We start from the raw sequence: 26,945 nt of genomic DNA on the forward strand, positions 1-26,945 counted from the left end.
AGAAGATCCATACATAAAAAAAAATGTTGGAATAAAAACATTTTGATTACTATTTAGCCCATTTTTCGGGAAAAGCCTAAATGAGAGAGCACTCTTCGATACTTTACGCTATGAGGTATGAATACTTGGCACTTGTCATGTTTGATGTGTAAGGCTCAAGTGCTTTCTTCTCACCTGTTGTTTGAATCTCTGGATCAAGCGCTCTCTGATTCCCCTCTGCAGGTTGAAGTAGTCATCCTCTTCATCGGGTGTATGGAGGAATAGGGGAATGTGCTGGCGAGAGGGGGTCTGGATGGCTCTCTGCAGCTGGCTCCCCAGCCAGACCTCATCGGCCTCCATTAACTCAGGGCAGCCTGATGAGTCGAAGAAGAACTATGAGTTCAACACCAAACACAACACCCCACCCACCCAAAAACTGAAGTAATCATCGCCCCAGTCAAGCTCTCCGGAGTGGGTGTGTTGCCAAGATCGTGCTTGCCGCTGACGAACACAAGAGGAATGTCGGGGTCAGAGCCTCTCAGTCCTTCTTTGAGGTCCTTAACCTGTTCTTCTCTGAACGGACATCCTGAAAAATGAAAAGAGCCACATTTAAAGAAGTCCAAAAAGAGCATCTGCAACCCAATTTAATACTGTAATGAGAACCATTTCAACAACAGGATATTGGGACTTGGTTTTAGGCAGAGCAAGTTGTATCTGTTTATTTTTTTAATTTTTAAATATTTGATTTTTAAATATTTGCACATGTTATCTCAAACTATATACTGTATATACATATATATACACACACACACACTATATATATATATATATAATATATATATATATATATATATATATAAATATATATATATAAATATATATATATATATATATATATATATATATATATATATATATATATAACATATATATATATATATTTGTGGAATAATATGCAGAAAAGACTATATATATAACAACAAAACTACAGTTAAATCCTTCGGAGCAATATTGAGCACAGCAGCAATGAACACAGCAGTTGAAAACAGTTGGTTTTCACTGGAAAATAAGATGCAGCTCCAGATGTGATAGTACATAAATACTATCTTCAATGGCTCCTTCCATCTTCAAAAGAATACTGAAGCAGGCAATATGTGGAGGATTCCGAATAAAGTTTCTGTTTCATACAGAAGATACGGAAGCATTCGGTCCAACCGCATTTCTCTAAAGTAAAGGCAGACTGTTAAGCGTTGAATTTTGAAGCTCGTTAATAACAGCCTTAGGTTACCTCTAATATGACAAGTAGGGCAACTTGCTAATTGCCTGCTGTGAATTTGAAACTCAATGAGTAGCGGAGCTGAAATTAGAGTTGGCATTAGTGACTGTGGTGTTGTGAATACTAGACAAAGAAAACTAAACCAACAGACCTTGATTCTGGTCTATGGAGAGAATTAACTTTACTAAAAATTCCGAAACATTTTTTTGTAGATTATTATCAAGCAACCCTCAATGCCAGCAAATCACTCACATATGCAACTAAATTGTATGCCAAGAAGATAAAGAATGGCTGTCATTAGTCACTGGCTAGTAAATTGTTATATTTCCCTGCTACTGATTGAGTTAGAGGCTAAAGTATAGCCTAAGTAGTAAATGTATTTTTACTGTATGTTGTGCCCTATGACAGTTTTCTCTCATGCAAAGACAGAATACAAGAGAATCTGACATACCATAAAGAACTGGAATGCTATATGTAAATGTTATTTTAAATGTGTATACTGTAGATATATGTGGTAAATCCTCTCATGATGGTGATTGTTTGAAATAATAATTTTATTTATTTCAGCTGTTTACACAAAAGTATGCCTGTAGAGGTAATTGTCACACAGATCTTTTCCATTAGACAAAGTGACAATGATAAATTATTTCTGTGATCACAGAAAACAACAACAACAACAAAAAATAGTCCATTTGTTATTTTTATTATTATTTTTTTTTTTTTTGATCGACATAAGAAAGTTTTACAGGTTTAAAAATAGATAAATATAATATATATATATATATATATATATATATATATATATATATATATATATATATATATAATATATAATATATATAAAAAAAAATTTAAGCAACTTCTTTTTTGTGTTCTTTGAAAAAAGCAAGTGTTCTTGATGTGAATAGGCCAATTACTACTCTTACTTTGTGATCAATGCCATTTCCCAATATCTGAAACTGAGCCTCACTTTGACTTTCTCTCTAAGTTATGTAACATTCAATTTCAACAGGTCCCCAATTTCTCCCAGCAGTGCCAAATCCCACAGAAACCTATTAAAATCTCTCCCAACGAGATCTCTATCAGATAAACATACAGAGAAAAAGGGCTCTTCCAGAGCTGATTTCCCTCTGGTCAGCCCACTGATGTGCAGCTGCTCCTCAGAGAACTTCACTTTTATCCGCTTTCAACAGCAATTAAAAACCAAACGTATGTGTAAGAGGAAACAGAAGGATAAGAAAACCCCTGCCTCACCTTCTGAGACGTCCCCTACCACAGCACACACAGGGCTACAGGCAGCAGGCAAACGTTTTTTTATAGTCCCCATAAGGAAAGCATCAGGTTCAGTGCTCTCCAAATCTAATCACCTCCCTCGATGATCTCTCCTGCTGCCAGTCAGGAGAAGTCCTTGAACCAGAAAGCTCACAAGGATTCTGTGCCGATATCATGGACCGGCCCTTCAATTACCGAGCCGAACTTTGCTTGTCCAACATGCTGCCGCTCACTGTTCATTATGACAGGCAGAACGCAGGAGGTAGAACGGCTTAAATAAAATCAGATTTGGTCGCCGATGAGGCTTGAAGAGTCACAGCATGTGTTTAATGAAGGAAATATTGACTGACAGGGTTGTCCTAAACCCTGAGATTGCCAATAAAAGAGTCGTAAAAAATGGATAGTTCACCTAAGAATTAAAATTCTTTCACTAACCCTCTCATCGTTACCAAACCTGTATGATTTTATTTCTATAAACCAAAAAAGTAATGTAAGGTAGAATGATTCTGCTGCTCATTATATGACGACCAGCGCCATAGAGAAAATTAATTAATTATTAATTAAAAGATGTCATTATATTAGTGTGATTTGAATATGCACATATTCAAACTAAGTGTGTCACAGATGGTTACAAGACATACATAATGTACACTGTAATTCAATTCTGGGGTCAATAAGATTTTTTTTTTCTGTGTTTTTTAAAAATATAATACTTCTATTGAACAAGGACACATAAATAAAGGCATTTATAATGATGCAAAAAGTTTCCATACAAATATTAAGTAGCAAACTATTGTCAGCATTGATAATAAGAAATGTTTCTTGAGCACCAAATCAGCATTAAAATGATTTCTGAACGATCAAGTAACACATCACAATTTCACAATATCACTGCTTTTATTTTAATTTTGATTAAATAAAATGCTTCTTTCAAAACCATAAAAAAAAAATCTTACCAACCTCTTTGAAATTGTATGATATGTGAATGTGAATGAGATTTCAGAATTGCGAAGATTTCTTTGTGAATAACACTTTTTTTTTAATAACAAATAGGTTGCTCACAGAAAGCTATCATATGTTTTGAGAAGACTTTCTTAGCTTACCTCTACTAATTTGGTCTAGGGCTGGGTAAAAAATATCGATAGGCTATCTCGATTTTAATCGATTCTCATTTTTGCGAAACGATATCGATTCTTAAATACCAAGAATCGATTAGCGTAGCCTATTTTCAGTTAATGGAGCAACATTGAAGGGCACCTCCCATCCAATAAATACTAATAAGCATTGGTACTTTTAATATGAAACAGAGTCTCAGATTTCAATGTATGTCCATTGTATTGCAGCATTCAAACAATAAATGCCGTTTTGGCGCTGTTTAATGTGGAGTGGTAAATCGCTGTAGCGTTAGGCGCATGTCAGCTGATCATCTCCTCCACATTAATACCACTTTCAGCACAAAATAAACATGACTAAACATCCGAAGGTAAGTTAAAAGAAAGAGTACAACTTTACAATCCATATCTTGTCTCATGTAATCGCTCAGTCAGTGTTTCAGCCGCGCAAAGACGTCAATATAACAGCCTGTAAACAACTCATGCATCACATTTACTGTACCTCAGAAAGCATATTCGGTGAACATAAACTCCTTAGTCAGCCAGAAAAGTAAACTGTAGAGAGGAGCATTTTGCTAAATATATGCACCATATAACATTAATTATATATATATATATATATATATATATATCTCTGTATATATATATATATATATATATATTTTACTGTTCTTTAATGTTTTATGTTTGAATAAATCCATCCAAGTTTTTATGACAGCCATCATTTAAATGTGTATATTTAAAACAAATAAAACTAACTGAAGTCGCTAATTGTAACTTAATTATTATAAAAATTTCATTAAGTGCAATTTAAGCAGTTGTACAGCACAGATCAGTCAATCTTAACCTTCAATATTATAATGTAGTACCAACTGACTCTCATATATATTTTATAGCATTAGCTGAGAAAGGTTTTTTTCCTTGAAAAAATTTGGCATGTACTATACCTGATATGTATCCAAAATAATCAATATAAATAATCAAGCTTGTGAATGAGAATCGAATGGTGAAATTTGTGTCAAAACCCAGCCCTCCACTTTCAATGTGTATAGAACTCATGTTATGTTCCACATAATAAAGTAGGTCATGGTTTTTAATGACAAGTAAATGATGACAATTTTCATTTTGGGGTGAAACTTCCCTTTAAAGATGACAAATATCACATTTATGGTGGAATGGTGGAATTTCACATATATGGTGGAATGTCTCCACAAGCTCAGTCAAAAAAATACAGCAAGATGCCAGCCATTTGAAACCGCAGAATTCAAGGATGACTGCTTCGGCTCCATGTGAGTCAAAAGAAAAAAAATCGATCACAAAGACACAGCAATGCCTCTTTTCCTCAGAGAAGTAGTTCAGGATGTTCCCCAAGATACACATATTCTTTTGCAGGTGCACTATAGATAGCCTCCTGTCAGGCAGCATTACAGTCTATTGTGTGAGCTGCACCACACCAGACCTGCACAAGGTGTGATGGTCTGAATGAATCACAGAGGGTATACTGCCCAGCCTGCAGGGTAACCACACCAGGCAGAGCAAGACTAAGGCCAAAAAAATCATTACGGATCCCTGCCATCCAAACAACAGCTTTTTCTTACTGCTGCAGTCAGAAAAAGCCTAGCAAAGCCTTGGGGTCAATACTGAGAGGTTCTGGAGGAGCTCCTACACCCAATCTATCCAGACACTTAATGAGGACTCTGCCAGGGGCCTGCAACACTAACAAACCAGCAGAAACCTTTATAATGCACATATAAACGTTATCACACACACATATATTGCTATTAAGGTCGCTCAGATGTAGAATATCATACACTAATCATTTTTCTTTTGCACACCTTCATAACTTTCACTTTGTATATAGTGGAAGAAGTTAAATACTTATTTGCTACCTTATCATATTTAACTATATTTTTTGTTCGTTTTTGACATGGCACTGTGTTTATTTAGCACCCAGCCATGTGTATAACTTAAAAAAAGACACAAACCGTAGGTTATGCAATGTTTACAAGTGGTTACAAAACAGCACCTGCTGGTAACACCAGGGTAGGCAAGAACATCTTTTTTTGGCAGTGCATCAGCTGAATGAGTAACTATTTTAAGTATAACTTTTGAATAAACAGTGATTAATAGGTGCGCATTTTAAGGGACAGGATAATGTGGTAAGTTTTATAGTCATAATTGGGACTTTATCTCAGTATAAAATTGGTCAGTGTTTATTTTGAAATAATTAATATGCAACTCAACACACTTATTTAGCTATAAAGAATTTTAATAATCAATAATAATATTATAATAATCATATTAATAATAGTAACATATATAAATATAAAATATAGTATTTTGCTTTTTAAATGTTAAAACTATATTATTTATATATAAAAAAACAATGTATTGTAGCATTCAAGCATTTCACAAATTGCAATTTTAGACTTGTAACTGCATCTTAAAAATTTTCATTTTTTTTCTTTCTTCTTTTTATCTCACAATAACATCACCTTATTTTATTTTATTTATTTGCTCTGAGGTGGAAACTGGCAATAAACTTTAAATGGAAATTCTATATTAAAATGTTTGTACACATTTCATTGTGTGTCTGACTTGACATTTAACAAAACCATTTCTAGAGAAAACAAATACAGAGAAAAGTGGACTTTTGAATCAAAAATTGAAAATTCATTCAGAGTCAACAATGAAAGTGAAAAAAAAAAGTGATGTGACATACAGCCAAGTATGGTGACCCATACTCATCCCATACTCAATTCGTGCTCTGCATTTAACCCATCCAAAGTGCACACACACAGCAGTGAACACACACACACCATGAACACACACCCAGAGGAGTGGGCAGCCATTTATGCTGCGGCACCCGGGGAGCAGTTGGGGGATCGGTGCCTTGCTCAATGGCACCTCAGTCCTGGTACTGCCAGCTCGAGACTCGAATCCACAAGCTTAGGGTTAGGAGTTAGTTTATCTATCTATTAGTTAGGAAATTACTTCATTAATGAACATTGCTATAGAAGCTTTGTCAAAACGTGTTTGCAGCCTTGTCTAGATATAATCAACCATCATCCAACAGAGTGTTAGATCAGAATCACACCCCTGCTTTTCTTTCATTTGTCTGCTGGTGTGTTGTTATTTTTCTGTGATTTTTGTGATTTGCAAAAGGCAAATAAAACTTTGAGGGAGCTGTTCTCTGTCACTGACTTCTGCTATCAAACCCTAATGCTTAATGATGATTGGTGAGGAGGAAGAGGCGTAGGTCTGGTGAAGCCTGTGCTGAGCAGAAAAGGAAAACACACTGAATGACAGACATGGCGTTTAATGCATATGGCATCCTCTGCCTGCTCTTCTGGCCTGACACTAATGGGTGTTGATGCCAGGCCGTTTAAAGGTCTCCAAACCTCATAAAATTCCATAGCTGTGCATTTACAGGCAGCTTATCATAACCTGACCTGTAAATTACATCCAGCAGGGAACCCACAAACCTGGGCTCATATTAAATCAGGCAAATATGACACTTCAGAATTCCCTCGGATCCTAAAAGGGATAATCTGATAAGTCAGCCATTGAAAAACCAGTTACTGTCAACATTTGGGTGATTTAAATTCACTTGGTGAGAAACATTTAAGACAGCTTTAAATGATACTAGCACTCATGTGCAAGACATTAAAGTGCAAGAAACATTGATTTAGAGACCCGACACTTGAAACCTAATGTACAAACACTCTCGTCACCTTCACAGGTGACTTCCAGTCAACACATTCATATGTGCAGAATAACAGCCGCCTGGTCTTCAGAGGTTATTTTTTTATTTCCCTGTGTGCTTTGAGCTGAGGCAATTAGATAAGTGCCGAGATTGCAGGTAGTCCGCTCATGCAGATGGTCCACAGCTCCACAAGCTCCAATTCATAACAGCCACCTCAAAGATTAGAGACGATTGAAGAATAAAGAGACTCTCGACGCAATCCTTGCCTCTTCAATCATAAACATAAAATAAATGAACCTTAAGGTGTGCTTTTTCTCTAATACAGTCTATACTTTTTGTTCTACAATTGAACCTGTATCTTATGTATAACCTGCATGTAATCTTTTCTATTATCTATCTACATATTAAAAAATGTTACATGTAGAAGTCAACAGCAATACCAGTTAAATTACACTGTTTATTTTGAATAATTAATATGCAACTACACACTTATTTAGCTACAAAGAATCATATTATCATCATAATAATCATATTAATAATAGAAACATATAAATAGTAATATAAAATATAGTATTTTGTTATTCAAATGTTAAAACTATTCAGTTAAATATTATTTTAATAAATGCAATGTACTGTATTGAGGCATCCAAGCCCTTCACAAGTGAACATTAAATATGTGTATCAATTCATTATAAGATTAATAATTACCTGAAATATAGAAAAGAAAAAAAATGAAGCAACAACAAAGGTACTGTAGAAATTATATAAACAGTTTTTTTTCAACCTTCTAACAAAGGTAGAAATTATATAAACAGTTTTTTTTTCAAGATAGTGACTGACTATAAGCAAATAAATTAATAAAGAAATAAATTAAGAGCAGTCTTGCCATTATTGTTAGATTAATATTAACAGAATAATCAATGCATTCATTTCATGTTCTTATTTTAATACATTAATTTCACAGGAACAATTTAGGCCTAGATCACAGATAAAGGTATTTTATTATTACTATTAAAAATAGGAGCAAATTACAAACAATAAGACAAATACAATTAACAAAGATACAAAAGAAATAAAGTACTTGAATTTTTTTCCAGTTGGTCTATCTAACAGTAGTACTAGGCAGGTAAGGAAATACTATAGAAACTTAATAATCAAATGTAAAAATAAAACACTGCAGAATCTTCACTGTATGAGTAAAACATACATTGATTACAACTACTCAAGATTAAGTTAAGAACGGTGAATTATTCCTTTATTTTATTTATTTATTTATTTTACGTAGTTTGTTTCAAAATAACACCATAGACACGTGCAGGTATATTAAACTGCTGTCACTTTAAGACTGTCCGGATATACGTCCACCAATATACAGAATATAGCAAAATCTCTACTGATACACACTTCATATTGTTTCCAATATGCTATAAATATATTCTAATACCGCCCTGCCCTATTCGGCACACATCCTGCTTACAAATTACTTAAACACCAACAGACTGTGTTTACTATTAATACTTTGCCAAGACTCTGTAAAATAAAATCTTTATTGGCATTGAGAGTTCCATGAAGTACCTTTAACATCCATGGAACCTTTCTATTGCACAAAAAATAAAAAATAAAATAAAAATAGGTTCTTCAGATTATTATAGGACTCCACACAGGACCAGGAAGCGAGGTCTGGGTTGTAGTTTGTTGATTGCTTGGACTGCCTATTTTGTGAGCTGGACCTCCTCAGTCCAGTCATCCCCTCCTGAATCACAATTCCACTCCTTCTGTTCATCTGGGAAGGACAGGAGAAAATAACCTGAGGCTGAAAAACCATCTACTGTAAAAATCTCAATTATTAATGCTGTGTTTGTGGAAAATGCATACAATGTTTTGCATAATTAAACATAAGATGCTAACAATCAAACTGTTTAAAGTATTTATAAAAATCTTTATCTCAAGTGAGAGAGTCAGTTAAGGGCACAGCTCTAACACCTGGAACGTGTGGAAACATTTGTCTCACTTGTCGCATAGAAACTTCAGCTGTACATAACACCTTCACAGCACTTCTTGTGTTATAAGGGGAAAAACGGCAGGAAAAAGTTAATTTTCACACCTCAGGGTTTACAACACAAATACAGCTCAGAAACAGTTTTTACCCATGATTCTTTGAGAAACTTCCAGCATTAAAACTTGGTCAAAATATAAATGAAGAAGATACCCCTGCTGGGAACATCATACAAGTTTTGTCTTTGCTTTCCACTATACTCACTTACACCGAGTGTGTGAAGAGGTTTTTGACAGAGCAGCAAGTCTCGAGAGCTAGAGGAAAAATAGAGAATTTCTATCTATTCCAGATCCTGACAGTGCATCCTAGTAGGGAAAAGAATTTTATGATTCCGATTTATCCTTAGCTGTCATATGAACAACTAGTCAGTAACCACAAAGATTTATGTCTCACAATTAATTGTAAATTGTATGGTTCACTAAAAAGAACTGGCCCATAAGAGTTGATCATTGTGGAGTTGAGCTATGCAAGTTGGGCAGTACATTTTTGATTACTAAAAAGAACTAGCAAAAAAGTCATTTATTGGCAGTTGGACTCCACTGCTTGTGCAGTATATGTTTAGATGCACTATGAAGAACCAGGAGTTTATAGGGGAGTTGGACTGCACTGCTTGTGCTGAGATTTTGATTCATTAAAAAGAGCCGGCTTATAAGAGACATTCTTTGGGGAGTCAGACAACACTGGTTGTGCAGTGTGTTTTTGATTCACTAAAATAACTACTCTTAAGAGTCATTTTGTTGGGGAGTCAGACTTGGTTGCACAGCATGTTTTAGATTCACTTAAAGAACCAGCTCATAAAAGTCTTCATTCAGTGGCCAGGCTACTTTTTGCAGTGTAAGTTTGTGATTCACTGAAAGAACTGTTTCAAGATTCATTAATTTGGTGACCAGGTATGTTTTTTGATTCACTAAAAAGATCTGGCTCATAAAAGTCTTTTATTCTGTTGCCAGGCTACAGTGGTTGTGATGTATGCTTTTTGATTTATTAAAAGTGTACCACATGTCATTTGTTAGGGAGTAAGACTACACTGGATGCATATAGCATGTTTCTGGTTTACTAAAAAGAACTGGCTCGTAAGAGTCATTTGTTCAATAAACGGGCTGCACTGTGGTGTTGCAGCACCATTTAATAAGTAATGCAAGAAACTCTGTCAGAGTATTTCAGTATTGTATTTCATCGGCATTGTGGAAGAATCCATGTGTTATAGAATTGTAAATGAAATTCTGAATAAGAATCTGTTCTCAGATGCCAAATCTATTGTGTCATTTTATAAAAAAAAAAAAAAAAAATTTTCAATTCAAAAAACACTTTTCAAATGAGCTGCATTTTAATTAGTAATGAAGCCCACAAAGTTTCAACATCAGTCTCTATGGAGCAACCATGTTTTTCCAATCGTTTTGTCATTCTAACAATATGAAGTGTTTGCTATGCTTCGAGCATCTCTTTGGGAAAGCACAAAACCTGGTTAAAATAATTAAATAAAATAAAAACACATGATTTCGGACCAACTCAAAAAGCATTTAAAATGTACCATCTGCTGCCTGGAATCTTGTTTGTTGTCTAACTCTTTCATGTGCAGTCCCCAGAGACTGGAAACTATTTTCAGGCAACTTTAAACAACATGAATTGAGAGGAGCAGACAAAGCTCCCATGACAGCCGATAAGCACAAGCCTCTTTCAGCAAACATAAATCAGAGGGATATCTCAGATGACTCCCAGAGCTTTCAAATACTGCTAACCTAATCATAAGTCAAGATAAAAGCCTCCTGTGATAAAGCATTAAAATATCAACTCAACTCACAGCATCCACTAACAGTCACTGATGTAGGTTTTTCCACACAAAAAAAGGAAAAAAGTTGCAGATGTCAACACTGCCAGTACAAAGCAAAGAATAAGCAAGAAATTAGTCTGAGATGAAGATTTCAGACTGGATTTACATAAGCAGTAAAGCAGAGGAAGCACACAGGGACACAAAACACTTACACACTAAAAAACACCAAATCAAAGGTTAAAGTCGGCACACATAGGCTACTTTTTTTATTTTTATTTTTTCTACTTTTTGAGTATAATTAAATTGTGGTACTTTTACTTGAGTAGAATAAAACTAAAGTATTCAGCTTCACTACATTTATTTTTCACCAAAAGTACAAAGTATAAAAAAAAACTGACAAAGAACTACAGTGTGATAATGTGATAATAATGCGATAGAGGCTATTTAGACCAAAGAGAAAATAGCAGTATTTTTTAGTGATATGCTATTAACACTAAGTGAAAATAGCATATCTTAGCGATAGATGCTATTCACACTAAGTGAAAATAGCAGTATTTTTTAGTGATATGCTATTTACACTAAGTGCAAATATCTATAGATAGTTAAAATAGCAGGATATTCTGCTAATTACTTATTGCAGATAGTGTCAATTATCTGCACCTCAGCATTGTAATACATTATAAAACAGTGTGCAATAATAACGTACTGAGTGTAAATTTTCATTTTAATTCAAATTATAAATGGTTACCACCTTATTGGTTTTGAGTGTGTTTTGAGTTTGAGCTCCGTTTAGTTAATTCTTTATCGTCTATTCTTAAAATTAATTTTATACACCATAATTTTTTTTTCTATAATGTGTGAATATATCCTCTATCGTATTCTACAACAAAAACAATCAGAGTGCCTTGTTATCACTAGTTTTATTTTGATTTCCCAAGTCCGCTATTAGCTTATAGCCCGTTAGCATCACCAGCATGGTTGCCGCTAATCTCGTGTACATTGCTAATACTCTATTCACACACATTAACATTGTTTTACTCACTGTTACTTGCTTTAATGGCGGATGTATGTCTACCTTTGAGTGCAGGTGAGGACATGTTGGAGGCTGTGGAGAAGCAGATTCGCAGATTCTGTGATCTTCTGAGAATCTATGGTCCGGCACAGAACAATGTCAAATAAATGAACAAAAACTATTTTTAAAGTGTGGGCTCATAAACATTAGATCGATCTCATTTTATGAATTTATTGTTAATGAAATGATCACAGATAATAGTTTTGATGTACTCTGCTTGACTGAAACCTGGCCAAAACCCAATTATTATATTGGTCTAAAAGAGTCTATTCCACCAAACTACTGTTATAAGCATGAGCCCCGTCAGATTGGTCGTGGGGGAGGTGTTGCAACAATATATAGTGATATTCTCAATGTTACCCACAAAACAGGATACAAGTTTAACTCATTCGAAATACTTCTGCTTAATGTTACACTGTCAGATATGCAATAGAAATCTATCGTATCTCTTGCTCTGGCTACTGTGTATAGACCACCAGGGCCGTATACAGATTTCCTAAAATAATTTGCAGATTTCCTCTCAGACCTCTTGGTTACCGTTGATAAAGTACTAATTCTCTGAGACCTCTTGGTATCACATATATACGCAAAAAAATAAAGTTTTGCAAAGCAAAATAAAGTTTTGCAAACAAAAATTAAAGTATTGAGGAAAATAATTTTGCTTTTTGCAAACAAAAATAAAGAATTGCAAAACATAAATGATACCGCGCGCGAAAGCAATGATTTTGCAATACATATTTTCCATGGTCATATCTACAATTTTATTTGCAACACTGATTTTATTTTGCCGTGTCAGTCTAGTTTGAGCTTGCGTTGCAGTTTTTCCTGTGCGCTTCATTTTTTCTGCGCGTCTCGCTTTGTGACACTGTTTTGACGTGGTGGTGGAGTCAAGGGGCAGGGGCGTGTACAACATGCCTCCCCTGGAAGTGACGTCATCGGCCCGAGACGCAGTTCACTGATCCAGGTACTGTCATGATGAGCAGATGCATGCGAGTGGATCGCTTCCTTTTATTCACTAGCATTAAAACATGCATGGTTTCGTTTTATTAACTTTATTAACAAATGTATATGTGTATTAGCAGCGTTTGCTCAAGTTAAAGAAGTTGTTACCATGCACATCTGTTGTTTATTTCTCTCGATGTGCACTCTTTTACTGGCATAAAGTTGGCTTGACGTTGGACGTTCGATATTCGCAAATCTAGGGACCGTCTCTAAAGTTACATGCGAAACTACTATACACTTCTCTAACGTCAATAGCATGCAAGGAGAATGACTAACAGTCATGAAAACAACTGTTAACTGTTCATCCAGGTGTCAACTATAATGCACACCTTTTATATTTTTTGATAATTATTAAAATAAACTGTAAATCATATGTTTATTTTTGATTGTTTTTGTTATCAAATTTATGTAATATTTAATTTAAAGCTCAAAAGCTCAAATGAAAAATAGCAATATTTTACATATGATTTACAGTTTATTTGAATAATTATGAAAAATATGAACGGTGTGTATCATTATAGTTGACACGAAGATGAACACTTTACAGTATGTTTTATGAAAGTGAGTCATTCTGTTCAAATGCTATTGAGCTTAAATTTGTATTTAAGTGCATTCGGTAATGAAAAGTAGCAATATTTTACATATGATTTACAGTTTACTTGAATAATTATGAAAAATATGAATGGTGTGCATTATAGTTGACACCTAGATGAACACTTTATAGTATGTTTTATGAAATTGAGTCATTCTGTTCAAATGCTATTGAGCTTCAAATTATGGCATATTTTAAATTTGAGCCCATTCGGTAATGAAAAGTAGCAATATTTTTACATTTGATTTACTGTTTATTTTAATAATTATCAAAAAATATAAAAGGTGTGCATTATAGTTGACACCTGGATGAACAGTTAACAGTTGTTTTCATGACTGTTAGTCATTCTCCTTGCATGCTATTGACGTTAGAGAAGTGTATAGTAGTTTCGCATGTAACTTTAGAGACGGTCCCTAGATTTGCGTATATCGAACGTCCAACGTCAAGCCAACTTTATGCCAGTCACACACTTTTATAGCATTAAATGTGTATTGTTTCATTTGGTTAACTGCATGTGTATTAACAGTGTTTGTTTAAGATCTAACCTGTGGGAGGACGCCAGCGCACAGAAGCGTTCTTTGTTCACATTAGTTCAGAGTTACTGCTAGTTTTAATGTAAAATTATGCAATTCACTTCATAAACTATAACGTACATCATTAAAGAGGTCTATGACTCAAGTTTTATATCGATCTCGACTTCGTTTTTCATTTACATAACTCCTGGCATAAATTAATAAATGACTGTCATTGTAAGATAAAAAAAAAATTAAGCTCGAATCTTTTTGGTTTAATTTTGCCACGAGTTTAATGCATAAACAAACCCGCGTGACCATAGCAACCTGAGATTATCAGAGATTGATCAAATATTTTTATCCATCCCACAGTCCGTTGATCGTGTCTTTTTATGTAATATATGTGCATATAAGGCTTTTATTATTTTTATCATTATATATATATAATATATCCAAGTGGATGCTGCACACTGCTGGTGGTTGAGGAGAGACCCCCCACATGATCGTACAGCGAATTGGGTGTACAACAATACATTATAAAACGCTATATAAATGCATCATTCATTTATTCATATAGGCTAAACGTATATAATAATTGATAATAATATTATATTAAATAGGGCTATATTTTTATATTTATTGTTATGCTTATTTCCCCTTTTAATTCGTGTATTGCTTACCTAATTAACGTTCTTTGTTAAATTAGTGTTTTCATTTACAAATGAAACTAGCGAATTATTCATTTATAATTCTAGTATTTATTATTATAGGGTTATTGTTAAATTCATCCTCTAAAGTGCACTTTAATGAAAAGTGTAATGAAAAGTAGCAATATTTTACATATGATTTACAGTTTATTTTAATAATTTTCAAAAAATATAAAAGGTGTGCATTATAGTTGACACCTGGATGAACAGTTAACAGTTGTTTTCATGACTGTTAGTCATTCTCCTTGCATGCTATTGACGTTAGAGAAGTGTATAGTAGTTTCGCATGTAACTTTAGAGACGGTCCCTAGATTTGCGAGTATCGAACGTCCAACGTCAAGCCAACTTTATGCCAGTAAAAGAGTGCACATCGAGAGAAATAAACAACAGATGTGCATGGTTACAACTTCTTTAACTTGAGCAAACGCTGCTAATACACGTATACATTTGTTAATAAAGTTAATAAATACGAAACCATGCATGTTTTAATGCTAGTGAATAAAAGGAAGCGATCCACTCGCATGCATCTGCTCATCATGACAGTACCTGGATCAGTGAGCTGCGTCTCGGGCCGATGACGTCACTTCCAGGGAGGCATGTTGTACACGCCCCTGCCCCTTGACTCCACCCCCACGTCAAAACAGTGTCACAAAGCGAGACGCGCAGAAAAATGAAGCGCACAGAAAAAACTGCAGCGCAAGCTCAAACTAGACTGACGCGCAAAATAAAATCAGTGTTGCAAATAAAATTGTAGATATGACCATGGAAAATATGTATTGCAAAATCATTGCTTTCGCGCGGTATCATTTATGTTTTTGCAATTCTTTATTTTTGTTTGCAAAAAGCAAAATTATTTTCCTCAATACTTTAATTTTTGTTTGCAAAACTTTATTTTCTTTTGCAAAACTTTATTTTTTTTGCGTATATATGTGATATTATATTGACTCCAGTTGATAAAGCAAAAATGTTAACATTCACGTTGTTAATACAAGTGATGCATTAGGACTTGTGTTTACTGACCTAATAAACTCTTTTGGAGTCAAGCAAAATGTCACTGGGCAGACTCATAATTTTAACCATACGCTAGATTTAATTATATCACATGGAATCGATCTTACTGATATAGATATTATACCTCAAAGTGATGATGTTACTGACCATTTCCTGGTATCGTGCTTTCAGCGTAACACTGATATTAACTTTATGGCTCCGCGTTATTGTCCAGGCAGAACTATTGTTCCAGCCACCAAAGACAGATTCACAAATAAACTTCCTGATTTTCTCAACTGCTCTGTGTACCAGTAAACACATATGAACTAGACAAAATGACTGGCAACATGGGCACTATCTTCTCTAATACATTAGAAGCTGTTGCCCCCATCAAATTGAAAAAGGTTAGAGAAAAACGTACTGTGCCATGGTACAACAGTAATACCCACTCTCTCAAAAAAGAAACTCGTATTCTTGAGTGCAAATGGCGAAAAAACTAACTTGGAAGTTTTAGAATTGCGTGGAAAAACAGTACGTCCAGCTATAGACAACCTCTAAAAGCTGCCAGGGCCGAACATATCCACAAACTCATAGTCCAAGGTTTTTATTTAGCACAGTGGATAGATTAACAAATAACCAAATCACACCCAATCTAAATATTCCCTAACAGTTTAATAGTAATGACTTTATGAACTTCTTTACCAATAAAATAGATAACATCAGAAATACAATAACAAATGTAGATTCTACAGAGTCTAATACTTCAGCTTCATCATACCCAAAGATAAACTGCAGTGCTTTACAAATATAGGACAGGAAAAGCTAAATAAACTTATCACTGCATCTAAACCAACAACATGTTTATTAGATCCTGTACCCACTAAATTACTGAAAGAGTTGTTACCTGTAGCAGAAGAACCACTTCTCAATATTATTAACTCGTCGTTATCTTTAGGGTCACATCCCAAAACCATTCAAGCTGGCGGTTATTAAGCCTCTTATTAAGAAACCACAACTAGTGAACTAGCAAATTTACAGACCCATTTCAAATCTTCCATATATGTCAAATTTTTTAAAAAAAGTTGTGTCTACTCAATTGTGCTCCTTTCTGCAAAAAAAAGATCTCTATGAAGAATTTAAGTCAGGTCCCAAGCCCCACCATAGCACAGAAACTGCACTTGTTAAAATTACAAATGACTTGCTTCTTGCAATAGACCAAGGCTGCATCTCATTGCTAGTTTTACTGCTATGTTACTTTGCTGTGTTCGACACCATAGATCATGACATACTCATAGATCGATTACAAAACTATACAGGTATTCAAGGGCAGGCTTTAAGATGGTTTTAAGATGATCCTACCTGTCCGATCACTGTCCGATCACTACCACATTGTTTATTTAAATGGGGAGTCATCTGGTATTTTTTTGTTGGTTTCTTGGATAGGATTTACGAGGTGGCTAATTCGTACGAATTTGTACGACCTCACTCGTACGATTTAGTACGATTTGGCTAGACCCCACTGACGGGTAGGTTTAGGGGCGGGTTTGGTGTAGGTCATTCGTACAAATTCATACGAATGTGCAACTCGTAAAATACGTACGATTTGGCAAAAATCGTATGAATTTGTACGAGTGTGGTCGTACGAATTCGTACGAATTAGCCACCTCGTAAAATATGTACGAATTGCCGTGAGATCGGGGCTGGGGAGTCATCTCATTTATAACCAGTAAAATATGGAGTGCCACAAGGATCCTAGGTCTTCTGCTATTTTCAATATGCATTTTGCCCCTTGGTAATATTATTTAGAAAATACCGGATTAGTTTCCACTGTTATGCTGATGATACTCAACAATATATCTTAACGAGACCAGATGAAACTTCTAAATTATCTAAGCTAACAGAGTGTGTTAAATATGTAAAAGATTGGATGACCAATAATTTTCTCCTATTAAATTCGGATATGACAGAGATATTACTTATTGGACCAAAAACAGTACACAGAATCTCGTAGAGTACAATTTTAAACTGAACGGATGTACTGTTACTTCCTCTACAGTCAAAAATCTGGCTGTTATATTAAACAGCAACTTATCTTTTGAAAATCATATTTCCCATGTTACAAAAACAGCATTCTTCCATCTTAGAAACACTGCCAAGCTACGAAACATGTAAGCTAGTTCATGCATTCATGACCTCTAGACTGGACTACTGTAATGCACTGCTAGGTGGTTGTCCTACATCTTCAATAAACAAGCTACAGGTAGTCCAAAATGCAGATTCTAGAGTCCTTACCAGGTCAAGAAAATATGATCATATAACTCCAATTTTACTGTCTCTGCACTGGCTACCTATTAAGTTCTGTATCAGTTACAAAATATTATTACTTACCTATAAGGCCCTTAATGGTTTAGCTCCTGCGTACCTAACTAGTCTTCTACCATGCCACAATCCATCACGCTCCCTAAGGTCACAAAATGCTGGACTTTTGGTAGTACCTAGGATAGCAAATCCACTAAAGGAGGTAGAGCTTTTTCGCATTTGGCTCCCAAACTCTGGAATAGCCTTCCTGAAAATGTTCGGGGTTCAGACACACTCTCTCTGTTTAAATATAGATTAAAGACACATCTCATTGGCCAAGCATTCAAATAATGGATCTCATAATCTTGGACTGCAGTTGATCAAATGTGCATTATTATTCTTTAGCTTGGGTTAAACAAATTACTTTTACATGGTTGGAACAGCAGTTACTGTATGCTAATTATGTCTCTATTTGTTTCTTTGTTTTTGCCATGGGATTGACATCCTGTGGTTACTAGGATTTACACAAGCTTCAGACTGGATCCAGAACACCTGAGAAGAGATGATGTCAACCCCTCAGAGGACCTCAGATCATGCTTACCCTGAAACAACATACAGAACTACAAAATTTTGCTATAAGTTTGATTGCATCATAAAGTGTAATAATTGCTTTTAATAGTGTTCATTGTTTGATTTTTCCGTACATTTCTGCCATATGTACATAAACCGACAGTCATCACTGATAAGCTACTACTAAATATTGTAGAAACTTAATTTTCTGTAAAGTTGCTTTGCAACGATTTGTATCGTAAAAAGCGCTATACAAATAAACTTGAATTGAATCGAATCTAATTGAATTATTGGGATAAAAGCCCTCCCCACACCTATCCTAACCCTACCATGCTTTATTTTCAACTTTTTGATTATTTTCTTAATTTTTTTTAAATAAATGCTTTTCTGATGTGATTTGAAAATGGAGAAAAAAAGTTAGCCAAAAGACAGATTCGGACCCGGGTCGATCGCGTCAAAAGAGGTGATGCGCTTTACCATTGACAATTTGGACATTATGAAGTACTAAACACTCTCATGCAGTGCATGTTTAATTCATACTCGAAGTCGGAGGGTGCTCTCATGCAGAAAATCCAAAATGGCCCAGTAGAAGTAATAACTTTTTTAATTGTTTTATTCAGTTCCATCACACAAAAGCACAATGTAAACAGGGAAACGTTGCTCATCTCAAAATTCGCAAACAGCAACAAAAATTAAGGAAACGTTGCTCATCTCAAAGCATGCAAAACAGAACAACAGCAGTAAATTTAAAGAATTTGTATTGTTTTTATAAGCTTCTTATTTTGTGATCTCATATTAGAAAGGGTTTCAAAGTATATTTTAAGATCAGTGTTACAAAATGTAATATATGATGGATTCTTTTGAACTACTTTTGACTTATGAATATAAAACTTTGTTATGATAATTAACAAATCAATAATATAAATATGTTTATCAGAAAAAGATGGGTTTTGATAAAAAAGTAAAATATCATGAGATTCTAAATTAAGGGCTTTGTTTAATTTTTTTGTTATGTCTATTTTAAAGTCAACCCAAAAAGAAATAGAAAAAGGGCAATAGAAAAATACATTTTCAATATCTTCAGCAGATACATTACAAAAGGTACATTTAACAAAAACACTATTAATATATCTGCTAACAACTGCATTTAAAGGATAACATCTGTGAATAATTTTGTAAAGTACTTCTTTTACTTTATTAGAAATTACATATTTATATGGTAACATCCAGATGCTGCAGATATACAGTGAGGTTTAAGCCATTTTGATTTACATGGAGGATTAGGTCCAACATTAAGGGAGTTTCATATAAAACTGTTAATAAAATGCTTGTCAAAAAAGGAGAGACCATTTACAAAAAGTTGTAGATTTTGTCGGCTTGTATTATTAACATTTACATCAGAGAATTTGGTTAAAATTATTTTGCCACTAGGAATAGCCTTGATTACTTTGTTAAATACTTTTTCCTTTACAAAAAAAGTCATATTTTGTAAAAATAAATAAATAAATAAATAATAAAAAAGTCATATTTTGTAAAAAAAAAAAAATAAATAAATAAATAAATAAAATTAGGGTAAGCGTATAATTGCCCATTCTTACCCAATTCTCCATATACAATGACTTGTTAATATGAGTAATATTACCTATGTTCAATTGTGTTTGTATGAAATTGACCAGTAAAGTAATGCTTGATTTTGATAATTGGCCAAAGCAATGGGAAGTTTGCCAGTTATATAAGGACACTGCAACAAAAAATGTAATCCCCCAAGTTTTTCAAATAAATGATATGGGACAATATTGAAAATACTTGTTTGATTTTTTTTTTTAATAGTTTTTAAGCCAATTAATTTGTAAAATTTGGTTGAAAACTGTAAAATTAAGAACATTTAACCCCCCATCACAGGGACACTTTTTTATTTTATGAGGCTTGTTTCTCCAGATGAAATTAAAGAGTATTTTATTTTTTTGTGATATTATATTTTTGGCTCTAAGTGAAGACAGGAGGTATGCTGCTCTCGAAAGACCTTCTGCCTTACTTAATAAAATTCTTCCTTGAATAGAAAGATCTCTCGCCAACCATGAATTATACCTCTTTTGCATTTTTTCAATATGGTATAAAGTCTAAATTGACCATTGGATCAGTATTTTTTTATTTAGTTTTTTTTTGATTAATAGTTTGTTTATGATTTTTTTAGGAGTATTAAAGTACAGCATTTTTAGAGTTTTTGATTTTGAGGTACTGTTATTTTTAATATTAAAGTGAATTTTGTGGAATTATTGTTGTTATTCAAAGCCAGAGGTACCTCAGAACTACCACAAAGGAAAATTGTCATGTCATCAGCAAGTTGCGATATTTTAATTTGTCTTTCATGAACTGCAATACCTTTGAAGGAATGTTGACGTATCATATTGCAGATATGTTTGAATTGGTGTTGATTTTTAGTTTTGTAGATTTTTTTTGGGATTGTTCCATCGGCAAGTTTAATAGAACTACTGCTACCACAGTACATATCCCTTACTTTTTTTAATGAAATATTGTCAGAAACCAAAGAATTTTAATTAATCAAAAATAAAATTATGGCTTACTGTACCAAAAGCTTTTCTAAAATCCAGAAAAAGTATTAAAGGGTCTCCATTTAATAAATTACTATACTGCACTAAATCAATAACTAAACGAATATTAGAAGAAATGTGGCGACCTTTCATGAATCCACATTGAGTTTCATCAATTATCTAATTTAATGCATTTTTCATACGTTTTGCAAAAATTGATGCCATTATTTTATAATTATTTAGTAATGAGATAGATCGCCAATTTTCTAATAAAAGGATATCTTTTTTACCTTTAGGGATCAAGGTGATAACACCTTGTTTAAGTGATGTACAGTAGGTAGACATCCAAAATGGTAATGCCGCCCGCGCGTACCGCCGCCGCCCGCAGGGCCGCGGCGTTAACCTGCAAATCAGTCGCGTGTTAAAATCATTCGCGAAACTACCGCCAGGTGGCGCAAAGGGACGGATTGCGAACTGAATGTAATTGTAAAATTGAAAGGAAGACGTTAAACAACAATAACATTATAATATACATTATAACATACTTAAAAGCCATTAAAAAAAAATAGGATAGTCTTAGGCTACAGTCTACTCATCCAAAAATTAAAGAAAGAAAGGCTGTTACACAAGGCTCTTATGCATGCTATTGTTTTTTTAAACAGTCATTATATATATCTATATATATATATATTATATATATATATATATATATATATATATATATATATATATACATATATAAATATATATATATATATATATATATAGGTTCATTCTTGGTTAAAATAATAATAATAATAATAATAATCTTAAGGTTCCATTTGCAGAGCGAAATGAGAACGTCCAGCATTTACAAATAATTCTTATTAACTCTGTTATTATTCTTGATTTTTCAAACTGGCTAACACTTTGCATTTTTGAATTATGCCTTTACTGTGTGACCAATAATTGTGAATTGTGACTTTGATCGCGCTGGTGCCTCACGCACACATATTCATTGGAAACAGCAGTCTTTCACACGAGCCATGCGGCACGAGCAGCGGGCCACTTTGGCATATTTTTGCTAATTATGATTTAACGCGGCGCCTCATATCACTTAGTTGCTTCATATACTGCTAACAGGAATTTAGAGATATCATTTATAAAAACTTTATAAAATTGTAATGTAAGCCCATCATTTCCAGGGAATTTGTTGTTTTTAAGAGCTTTATACAGAATTCAATTTCATTTAGAAAAAGAGTCTTGAGAACACTTTTACTTTCTAAAGACAACGTTTTAAAACAAATTACATTGTCTTGATCCTCACCTAAAGAATAAATATCTGCATAATATTTAGAGACAAATTCAGAAATCATGCCTAGGTCCTCAGTAACAGTACTGTTAATTTTCAATTTTCTAATTAAGTTTATTTCTGCATTCCTTTTCTCAAGACTAAAAAAGTATTTGCTGTTTCTTTCACCTTCTTCCATCCATTTCCTTCTAGATTTTACAAAGGCACCTCTGGCTTTTTCTTGATAAATACAGTTTAATTCTTTCTGTAAATGTTCTAAATCATCACTATTGGATGGGTGGTTAGGTAACTGAGTTAAATTTGAAATCTCTTTGATTATGTCTTGAATACGTGTTCTTTTTTTCATGGCCATTTTTTTTTTTTTTTTCAAATTGAATGCTAAATTTTCTTATTCCAAACTTTAGTAGTTCCCAAACTGTGCCATATTCCTTTCTAATATTTGCCTGTGTCCAGTATTTATTTATTAATGTTTGGATATGCTCCACATAATCTTGATGGTGCAAAAAATAATTATTTAATTTCCAATAGCCTAAATTTCTACAATTACATCGGACATCTTCAGATTTAATGTTTAAAGTTAAAACTCTATGATCAGTGAGAATAGCAGGGGAAATTTTAGTTTGCAAAACATTTTGTTCTATTTCTGAGGAAATGAGCCAAAAGGAAATCCCTAATATGGACAAAGCCATCTCACTATTGCCGTAGAAAAAAAAAGGTCATTTCAGGTCATTTCAAGATAATATATATCATTTATTAATAATTCAGTGCTAACTGACATAACATTTAATACAGCATAGAAACTATTCTGCCTTAAAAACAACCACATAATCTTATACGTGAATGTACTTTTCAAAATTAGTTACAAAACAGTTGCTGGCAACAGGGATAGGTAGTATGTTTGCTTAACATAGCGTCAAACTTGACAATTTATGAGAGTAATATCATGTTTTGTTTCAAAATCATTATATAACATCAGTCATGATTGAAACTGAAGCTTCTGTGGTTCCATTTTGCTGCTTTTCATAGTGAGACAGAAAATATTCTTTATAATAATCTTTACTGTGATACAAGCTATGTCAATTAGCATTGCATTGCAATTGGGTGTTTAATGTCTTAAACGTTTCATCAGTCAAAGCATCTATATCGGCATGTTTTTCAGCTGTAGTGATATCTGATGCATTTGTCCATATAATGGATTTTCTGGGTCTCACTTGTGAAACATTAAAGTACATGCGTGTTAGGGTTAGGGTTGATACTGCTCCATAATGCTCACATCGTCTCATTTTGGGTAAAAATAGAAAAATATTACTAAAGTACTTTGTAACACTGTAACTTGAGTAGTTTTTCAGCAAACTATTTTTTTACTCTTACTTGGGTCATATTATTTTTCAGCAATTTTACTTGTACTCAAGTAAATTATTCCTTAAAAAGCAATACTTTTACTTAAGTACAATTTCTTAGTACTCTTTCCACCACTATTAGCTACTCAATGAGTGAGTTTGTGAATCGATGTGTTTGGTGATGTATTAGCCTATGTCTGGGAATGTTCAGAGTGGACAAAGACAGGCTGACCAGAAACTAATCAAAAGTTGTCTCTCTGATGCTCAATATGGATATATTTTACAATTTACAAAATTAAAGACAGTGACACTACCTTCAAAATAGTAGTCAATAGCATCACTCTTTTTATATAAACAAGCATCAAAGAAAAACTCCAATGTAAAACATGAGAAAACAATACTAAATAAACTAAATTAAAATCTAAAATAGGTTTATTTGTCTGTTGTATTGAGTTACAATAGGCCTATAACTCGTGATATTCGATGATTGACGGTGTTCTGATTGCATTAGCAGTGTATAATAAATGTAGATGGTAGCTTAAAAAAGGTTCATTAGGTAAATACAAATATACAAATTAGGTAAATGTGGTCCTTCATATGTGGAGGTTAGACGCATGTTGCATATTTGGCATAAACAATATGTAGGCTATGTCCTTAATATAAAAAACTTAATTATTTCTCACACCATGTGGGACATTCTATCTAAAAATTACTCTTTGGCTCTTTATCAATTAAAATGGATGGGGATCAGCAGCTGTAAAATAAAATAAATATTATACAATACAATACAATACAGAAAGAAAGAAAGAAAGAAAGAAAGAAAGAAAGAAAGAAAGAAAGAAAGAAAGAAACTATACAATATAATAAAGAAAGAAAGAAAGAAAGAAAGAAAGAAAGAAAGAAAGAAAGACGATAAGCTAGGCTATATGCAAAATCTGTTATAAGCTACGGAGTTGGAATGGCACATTTCTGCCAGTATACTAATTCTAAAAATATATATTGTAAAAGGTTATAAAATTGTTGGCGCATTTACATAATAGACTTGAGTGCGTTTGTTTATCGTGCATTGTCACTTTTAAAATAATAATAAATAAAGAATAACAACCAAAAAGCCATTAGTTTAAAATCTACTCTTTTATTTTAATAATTTTACTTTAACGAACGTTTAACGTTTTACACGAACTCGTATCATGAATATGACTTTGCTTTACAATAGAGGCACTGTGGAGACGCAACTCGCAAAGGGGTTGCGCAGACCCTCGCACTGCGCCACAAAACCATTTAGCACTGGTGTTTTCTCATATATGTATAGTCAAGTTGCGGAACTGGTTTGGATCTGTATAGGCTTACAGTATTTTGCGATTTTATTTTTTTAAGACAGGAGCCTTTAGTAGGTATTTTAAACGCCAGAGAAGAAATGATGTTCGTTGGCAAGTTGCATATAGTAACATAAGTCAGACGGCAACTGTTCTCTGTGGTTCTTTACTACAGAACACTTTTTTCTTGTCCAATCCCTCCGATGTCTCCTCCTTCCCTTTACGCACTGTCTCTCCCACTCTCAGCGCGCGCGCTCCACAGTTCTGCCTCTGCTCTCCTGTCATCATCGCAAACAAAGACAGCCTTCAGGGTAGTTGGCGCAGTGGTTTCAGAGCGCAGAAAAGTACTTGAGAATCAACAGAACAATTGTGATTGAGATCAGCAGCTGTCATAGTGGGCTTTACAAACATCTGCGGTCTTAATTTACCTATTTTAAAATGCAAACCTCCCCGAATGGCTTTGTTCACTCGCGTGGATTTATGCCCTTCTGTCAGTGGTAGTACCAAGTCGTTTCTCTGTCTCAGCTTGTCCTCCAAAGGAAGCCTCCAGGAGACTACAGGATGAAATGGACAGTCTTGCTGTTAGAATACTTCTTGGTCAAAGTTCTGGTGCTGTTGTGCAGCGCGGTCGGAGAAGCGCAGCAGCAGCAGCTCGAGGGCTTTATAATGCTCTCAGGATCCAATGGGTCCCGGGATGAGGAGAGCGTTTCTGAACCTCCACATACTGAGGACAAATGTCGGGGTTACTATGATGTCATGGGACAGTGGGACCCGCCGTTCGTTTGTCACACTGGCAATTATTTATACTGTTGCGGCACTTGTGGCTTCAGATTTTGCTGCGCTTATAAAAACTCTCGTTTGGATCAGAGCACCTGCAAAAATTACGATACGCCAGTATGGCTAACAGGACAGCCACCCTATAAGAAAACCCTAGACCCTAGACATGATCCAACCAAGGATAAAACAAACTTGATTGTGTATATAATATGTGGAGTAGTGGCAATCATGGCACTGGTCGGGATATTTACCAAACTTGGACTAGAAAAGGCTCACAGACCTCACAGAGAAAGCATGTCTCGGTAAGTAACTGAGAGTTATGATGGCTTGAAGAAGTCTTCATTTTCTTTTTGAATCTGACCAAAAACGCTTATGGTAAGAACAGCGTGCTTTGCCATAGATTCTTTTTCGATTTTTGTAAATGTGCTTGCTCTTTGATGTTGCACGCGTCTTATGCCATGAGCTCTGCGTTTATTCATCTCTGTCAAGTTAAGAGAAGTTACACTTTTTAAAACGCATCTCGAGATGCCATTACATCGTGCATCTCTGTTTTTGAACGTTAGAGCGCTTCAATGTGTGTGACTGCTAGAGTCGTTCACTCACGGTGCGTTAAAAAAAAAAAAAAAACCCTTAATTAACCTAGACATAACTGAATGCAACAGATCTCAGATGTTTCGAAATGCGTTTTGTTGTAAAGATTTTATTATTGGACAAAATTTTGACAAAAAAAAAAAAAAGTGGAGAAAGAGCAAAA

General features: G+C 34.1%; 1 protein-coding gene and 1 pseudogene across 2 annotated transcripts in view; one reads left to right on the forward strand and one right to left on the reverse strand.

The window, feature by feature from the left end:
* LOC122139039 lies at positions 1-25,699 on the reverse strand (annotated as a pseudogene).
* shisa9a (shisa family member 9a) overlaps positions 25,560-26,945 on the forward strand; it is a 31,695-nt gene continuing 30,309 nt past the window's right edge. The window contains exon 1 of one of the 2 annotated variants that reach the window (XM_019120566.2): positions 25,560-26,493. In XM_019120566.2, the coding sequence (XP_018976111.1) occupies positions 25,976-26,493 (518 nt within the window). In that variant the 5' untranslated portion in view covers positions 25,560-25,975. The remainder of the gene's footprint in view (positions 26,494-26,945) is intronic. The other variant, XM_019120565.2, reaches the window with a different exon arrangement.

The sequence above is a fragment of the Cyprinus carpio genome, chromosome B12, assembly GCF_018340385.1.
Source record: "Cyprinus carpio isolate SPL01 chromosome B12, ASM1834038v1, whole genome shotgun sequence".
Classification (NCBI taxonomy): Eukaryota; Metazoa; Chordata; class Actinopteri; order Cypriniformes; family Cyprinidae; genus Cyprinus; species Cyprinus carpio.